Source organism: Equus przewalskii, chromosome 21, assembly GCF_037783145.1.
Source record: "Equus przewalskii isolate Varuska chromosome 21, EquPr2, whole genome shotgun sequence".
Taxonomy (NCBI): Eukaryota; Metazoa; Chordata; class Mammalia; order Perissodactyla; family Equidae; genus Equus; species Equus przewalskii.
Window position 1 is genome coordinate 49,235,453 of NC_091851.1, and position 6,602 is coordinate 49,242,054.

At 62.7% G+C, this 6,602-nt stretch overlaps 1 protein-coding gene across 3 annotated transcripts; it reads left to right on the top strand.

The window, feature by feature from the left end:
• Positions 1-1,949: 1,949 nt before the first annotated feature.
• Positions 1,950-4,935, top strand: FNDC11 (fibronectin type III domain containing 11). Of its 3 annotated transcripts, none has more exons than XM_008537301.2 (2): positions 1,950-2,331; positions 3,867-4,935. In XM_008537301.2, the coding sequence occupies exons 1-2, from the start codon at positions 2,053-2,055 to the stop codon at positions 4,869-4,871; spliced, it is 1,284 nt and encodes a 427-aa protein (XP_008535523.2). In that variant the 5' UTR covers positions 1,950-2,052; the 3' UTR covers positions 4,872-4,935. The 3 variants fall into 3 exon arrangements, with proteins under 3 accessions (XP_008535523.2, XP_070443905.1, XP_070443906.1); XM_070587804.1 differs by having other exon boundaries at positions 2,221-2,327; XM_070587805.1 differs by having other exon boundaries at positions 2,234-2,392.
• Positions 4,936-6,602: the final 1,667 nt, after the last annotated feature.

Consider the following 6,602-nt stretch of genomic DNA (forward strand, 5'->3'; position numbering starts at 1 on the left):
TTTCTCTCAGGGTCAGGCAAGACAGAATATAGGCCAGTCTGCACCTGGGAACACCCCAGCAACGTGTTAGGACTAAGAAAGGAAACCTCAACTGGGATTGGAGTCGGGAAGGCCTGTAGGGGAGCTCTGACGCCCTGCCACTCCTCAGTCAATTACTACAACAGTAAGATGCCAATTACAGACCCCGACAGGAAGAGAGTACCTTGCAGTCCCAAATAGGAAGTGCTCCAGCAGGAGGAAGAAGACTTCCTTTTTCCCCAGCAACAAGCCCAGCCAATGAGAAGCCGCTGAGCTGTTGTGACCTGCACTTTTACTTTCCTCCAATGAGCTTTCATTTTTTCCTTGCTGCTGACTTCCTTTCCTTGTCCCGCCCTCCTTACTAGAGAAGCTTTCCATGTTGTGTAACCCCTGAGCATCTCCCTGATTGCAAGATGAGATGCTGTCCGATTCATAAAGCTGACTGAATCTTTGAATTTACCCCACTGGATTTTGTCTTTTAACAGATGAAAGACTAGCAGTGCACAGCCCAAGACTGAAGGAGCCAGTCCCCAAAGGCTGCACCCATATGGCTCCGTTTACACAAGATTCTTGAAAGGGCACAATTAGAGTTGGAGGAGAGATTAGCGGTTACCAGTAGCTAAGGAGAGTCTGGGGGTGGGAGGGAAGTGTGTGTGGCTAGGAAAGGCAATGTGGTGGTCCTGTGGGGATGTGTGGATGTCACTATCCTGGTGAGATCCTGTCCACAGTTCTGCAAGGTGTTTCCACTGGGGGAAACCGGTCAAAGGGCACACAGGATCTCTGTGTTATTTCTTACAACCGCATGTGAATCTACAATTATCTGAAAATTAAAAGTTTAATTTAAAAAATTGGCTGAAGGACAAGAAATAGAAAAAAGAGGGTGGGGCCAGAGATGGCAGAGGTTTAGGACACACTTGGATCAGAAGAGGAGGGGAGGGCTGCTCTGCCCCACTCCCTCTCTGGGTGGGCTGCAGGGCTGGGGTCTGCCTCCCCCTGCTTTCCATCTCCTCCCCCCTTTCCAGGTGCCAGGCTCCCCCCTCGACCTTCAGACAGCACCCTCCTTTCCAAATAACCCGACTCTTGTCCCTCAGACCCCTAAGTAACAGCACTGACAAAGCCATCACTGAGTTAGAGCCCAAGGCGGGGAGAGGAGAGAGGACAGCGCCTCCGGGGCCTCCCCTCCCAGGCCTGGACCTGAGGATAGGCTGATGGGCACCTAGCCAGGGGAAGCCTTCTCCCAAGATTGGGGTCACCAGAGGAGTGGGGGTGCCATGGGGGAAGGCCCTGGCTACAAAAAAGACTGGGAGGGAAGCTCAGTGACAGACACCTTGTCCTGGAAGGGGCCCCACCACTGACCTCGGAGGGGGTGGACACAAGGATGGCAAGGGGCCTCCCTGCCTCCTCCACCCTCCCCAAGGTGGAGCAAGGAGCACTTTGGGATGTCGGATATTGACGTTCTGGTGGGAGACCCCAGGCTGGCTGAGAGATCCCTGAGGTCCCAGTTGGAGGTTACCGGTGGGGTTCAAGGGGCTGGGAACTCCTCTGAGGGGCTCCCTGGAGCTGTGTAGACCTCATTTGTCCAGAGCCAGATTAGGGGCATCTGCCTGGGCAGGCCGAAGGTAGGACAGCAAACCTGCTGGGCAGAAGCCGCGGCTTCTCTCCCGGCTCTGCCGCTTTGTCTGCTCTCTGGAGCGACCAGCCCCGCCTACCTGCCTGTTCACGTGGTCGCCACCTCTCCCCAGGTCCTCCGGGGGGTCCAGGGGCGGCGCTGGGGCAGGGGGTGGAGCAGGAGCCCCCTTCCCGGTAACCTACCCCGGAAGCCCCCGAGAGGAAGCGCTGTGGCGCAGAACGACCCCGGGACAGGGTCCCCCGCGCCGAGGGGCGGCAGCCTGCCTACTCCTCTCGGTGGAAACCTACTTTGAGCCTGGCTTTCGGACCAAGCCACGTGCGGTGGTTCGCAGGTCGGGGCGCCGGGCGAAGCCTCCGGACGGCTCCGTCCAAGCTGAGCCCGGGGTTCGGGGTCCAGGGCTGGAGATGCGGCTGAGACGAGCGGTTCTTTCCGGCGGGATCCAGGGACCAGAGTGCGCGCCCGCGCCGTCTTCCTGCAGCCCCTCCAGTCGAGGGGGCCCGACGGGCGGGGTCTCCCCGCATTCTCACGCCCGGGGCTCCCCGCCCCACCCCCGGGCCCCGCGGGGCGTCACAAAGGCCCGCGGTCCCCACAGCAACTCGGGGACGCCGCGGCGCGAGTCTGGGCGCCCTTGGCTCTGCGCACAGTCGGCCGCACGGCGCCGCCCGCTCCCGGAGGCCGGGCAAGTGCGCGAGGGAGGCCGGGCGCGGCGGGGAGGCGGGCGCGGAGGGCACGAGTCTCGGGGAGGTGGGCCTGGGGGAGAGGGGTGTGTAGGCGGGGTCGGGAGGGCCCGGGAGGGTGTAGGCCTGGGTAGGGCGGCCCCTTCCCCCCCCCCCCCCCCCCCGAGTTCACGACCCGCCCCCCTGCCGGTTTCCAACTTGGGAGACGGCGGCTGGGAACATCCCTGAGGCGTAGCCGGACCCAGGAGTAAGAGTTCTGTCCAGAGGCGGTTAGGCTCCGCCCCAGCCTCTGGCCAGAGAGAGACTTAGGCCAGGAGTCCTGGGGTGTCTGCTTCCACCTTGCCCCATACCCTCCCTGCTGTGCTCAGGGCCTGGTCTGGCTCCTTTGGCCCAGGAAGGTCAAGGGCTGGCCTTTGGGGAGGGAGGTCGACTTGTTCCAGCCTTACTCTGCCACCTGGGGGTGCAGCCTTGGACAAGTCACTCAACCTGTCAGCTCTCATCTGTGATTCTTCCAACCCCTGGGTTGCTGGGACAACCTGAGATGTCCCACATGAAGCCCCTGGCCCAGCAGCAGGGTCTGTCTCACCGTCTTATGGGGGACAGAGACCTGGGACGGCAGCCAGGGATGCTCGCCCCTTTTCCAGTCCTTGCGGCCTTGTGGCCTGCCTCAGCCCAGCCGGGGACCACAGTTGTGTCCAGCTGTGGACTGCACTGGCCCCCTCCCACTGACACCCAGAGCTGGGGATCCTGGGTCGGGAGGCAGGGTACAGAAGGAGAGTCAGGCTCTGGAGTCAACAGCCGGGCTCAAACCCTGGATTGAGAGCCAACTACACAGCGTTTTAGCCAGGTGCCCCATCTGTGAGACTGAGGGACGGGATCTTTCCCCTTCATGGGGCTTTTCTCATGGAGCCAGTGAGTTGAGCAAGGCACACTAGCCCCCGGCACACAGCGGGGCTCGGTAACTAGGAGCTAGCATGCTTATTCTTCAGAGCTGAGGCCTGGGACCACCCTGCCTTCTGCTCTGGCCTTGTCTTTGGGTGAGCCCTGCCCTCTGCTTTGCACCCGCAGTGAGGCGTGGAGGGTCTACGGCAGCAGGGTCCCCAAGGGGATCTAGTGCCACTCAGCAGGATCACACTGAATCCTCTCCACAGCCCCAAGGGAGTACCATCACCCCAATCAGACGAGGAACTGAGGCCTTTGCAGGCCACACAGCTGGTTGGTGGCTAGGGTTTCTTCCCAGGCTGTTCTGGTCCCAGAGCCACTGTCTCAGCCCTGCCTTGTATCATCATATCCCACAATTAGTAGAGTGTTTTCCCCTCAATGTCCACTTTTGTCCAGATCTTCAGCCTCTTCCCAGAGAGAGGTGTGCCCCCAACAAGCTCCTCCCCCTGCCCCCAGGAGGACAGAGGGCCCCGTAGAGGGGGCAGTGGGCCTGAAGTCACCCCCACACACGAACACTGCTACATGTGAGCCCCTGGGAGGGCAGCAGAGGCCAGCCTGACTGTTCCGGCTCACGCCCCGCCCTCCACCCCCATTTGCAGACAATGAGCTTCCAGGTGACAGGCCTAGGCCTGGACAAGATGAAGCTGGGCAGTCCCCAGTCCTTCCTGGACCAGGAGGAGGCGGAGGAGGCTGAGGATGGGCAGCTGCTGGAGCCGGAGGCTTGGAGGACCTACCTGGAGCACCGCAACGCGCTGCGTGAGTTCCTGAGCTCGGCCCTGAGCCCCCACCTGCTCAAGCGCCACCACGCCCGCATGGAGCTGCTCAAGAAGTGCTCCTACTACATCGAGATCCTCCCCAAGCACCTGGCCCTGGGCGACCAGAACCCGCTGGTGCTGCCCAGCACCATGTTCCAGCTCATCGACCCCTGGAAGTTCCAGCGCATGAAGAAGGTGGGCACAGCCCAGACCAAGATCCAGCTCCTGCTGCTGGGGGACCTGCTGGAGCAGCTGGACTGCGGCCGCGCCGAGCTAGATGCCCTGCTCGAGTCGCCCGACCCGCGGCCCTTCCTGGCAGGCTGGGGGCTCGTGGGGCAGCGGCTGGCAGAGCTGTCGGCCGTCATGGACAGCTTCCTGGCCATGATGGTGCCGGGGCGCCTGCACATCAAGCACCGCCTGGTGTCCGACGTTGGCGCCACCAAGATCCCGCACATCCGCCTCATGCTGAGCACTAAGATGCCCGTCATGTTCGACCGCAAGGAATCAGTGGCCCACCAGGACTGGGTCAGCCTGCGCTGGTTTGTCACCGTCCAGCCAGCGGCGCCCGAGCAGTTCGAGCTGCGCTTCAAGCTGCTGGACCCACGGACACAGCAGGAGTGCACGCAGTGTGGCATCATCCCTGTGGCCGCCTGCACCTTTGACATCCGCAACCTGCTGCCCAACCGCTCCTACAAGTTCACCGTCAAGAGAGCGGAGAGCTACACGCTGGTGCACGAGCCCTGGCGGGACAGCCTCACCCTGGAGACCCGGCCGCGGCCCCCCAAAGGGCCAGCCCCCAGTCGGCTGGGCAGGCCAGGCCCACCCCTGACCACACCTCCCGAGAGATGATTTCCTAATATTTATCCACTAATACAGAGGAGTATAAACTCACTTCCACAATTCAAGAAACAAACCTACTTCCGTTTTAAAGGTGGCAGCAGCCACACGAGTGCTTTTCCTGACTCAGCCCAGCCCCCACTCCCCCAGCACTGAGAACCAGCTTCCTGTCCACCACCACGCGCACACTGTGGCGGTCGCTAGGACCGCAGGCCCTCTGAGAAGACAAGGTGTGGCGGGCAGGGTTTTCGGGAGCTAGGAGAACTGACAGAGGTGGTCTAGTAAGAGAGAGAGGTCCCCAACTCTGTCAGAAAGGCCAAGCCCCCTCCCCCCAGCTATGGACAGTGTGCTTGGCAGTGTTGGGGTGGGCTCAGCCTGGGTGGAGGCCCCCTCCCAAGCCTCTCCAACCGCTGACCCGCTGTGTGCTCCTGTGTGCCATCAAGCCAAGACTGTCACACACTCTGTGGCACCATGTGGCTTGAGGGACTCTCTCCTGGATGTCTGGCAGGATGGAGTCACCCCAGACGCCCAGAGGTCCAGGGTAGAGTCATCATCTTGTTCAGGAATGACCAGAGGGGTGGGGTGGGTGCAGGGTAGAGAGGGCTGGGGAGGGGACCAGAGATTGGGGTTGGAGCTGGATCATACAGATCCCACCGACAGAGGGGGAGCGTGAAATCGGGGATCGCCGAGGGAGGCACATATGGGCACACGGGCTGGGGGACTTCCGTCCTGGCTCCTCCCGCCCCCAGCCCGGCCTCGGGGCCTCATCCGGAAGACACTGCGCAGAGGCCAGCCTCCCGGCAGCGCCGCCACTGCAAGTCCCCGGCTGTGAGCAGCTCCGCGGCGCCCTCCCGGTGCGGCCCCCGAGGCTGGGGCGCAGATCCGCCGCCTCCCGTCGCCCGCCCCCGCTCACCTGCCGCGCCCTGGCCCTCGCCCCGCCCCCGTTCACCTGCCTGCCCCGCCCCCTCGTGCACGGACTGGCTGAAAATCGCGCCCCTGGCTTGAAACCGTGACCCTGATTGCGGCGAGGCCGAGCCCTTTGCCAGCGGCCTGCCCTGCGCGCAGCTGCCCGACCGCCGTCCAGCCCCGCTGCCCGCCGGCGCGCGCCCTCGAGGCCTCAACGCCCCTTCCTCCCGGAAGCCCTTCCTGCCGGAAGCCCTTCCTGCCTCTCGGCGGATGCGGTCCTCATCTCCGTCTCGGCGTCGGCTAGTCTTCTGTTCAAGCGCTTTTCGCTAGATACGGTAAAATTTCTCCACGCTTTCGTGGCTGCCCGAGAACACACGTGCTCTCCCAGGTGGGGCCCACCTGCCTCACTCCACCGCCTCACAGTGAACACGCGGGATGCGGAGGCCCGGGGACCCCTTTTCCCTGAGATTTCCGTCCTTCCGTCTGTCTGTCTGTGACCTCCTAACCCCTCTCACGCCAGGGCTGGCGCTTAGGGAGGCCGGGCCCTGCCATGCCTTCCTCTGGGGAGCTGGTGCTGTCCAGTTGGAGGCACTGGAGACCCGACCACAAACGAGCCGAATGCTGAGTAGCCCAGATCAGCCTGGAGGGCCCCGCGATGCCCAAGGGTCCTGGGGGGTAATTTCAGACCCGAGACCTTGCCTGACGCTGTCAAGGCTGCAGCCTGCAGACTTTGGACTTAGATTTTGGGGCCAGCCCTGCCTAGGGTCAGAGTTCAGTGGGCTGGGGCTTGCACAATTGGGCACAGCTCACCCACTGAGGCCCGTCCTTGCCAAGCTG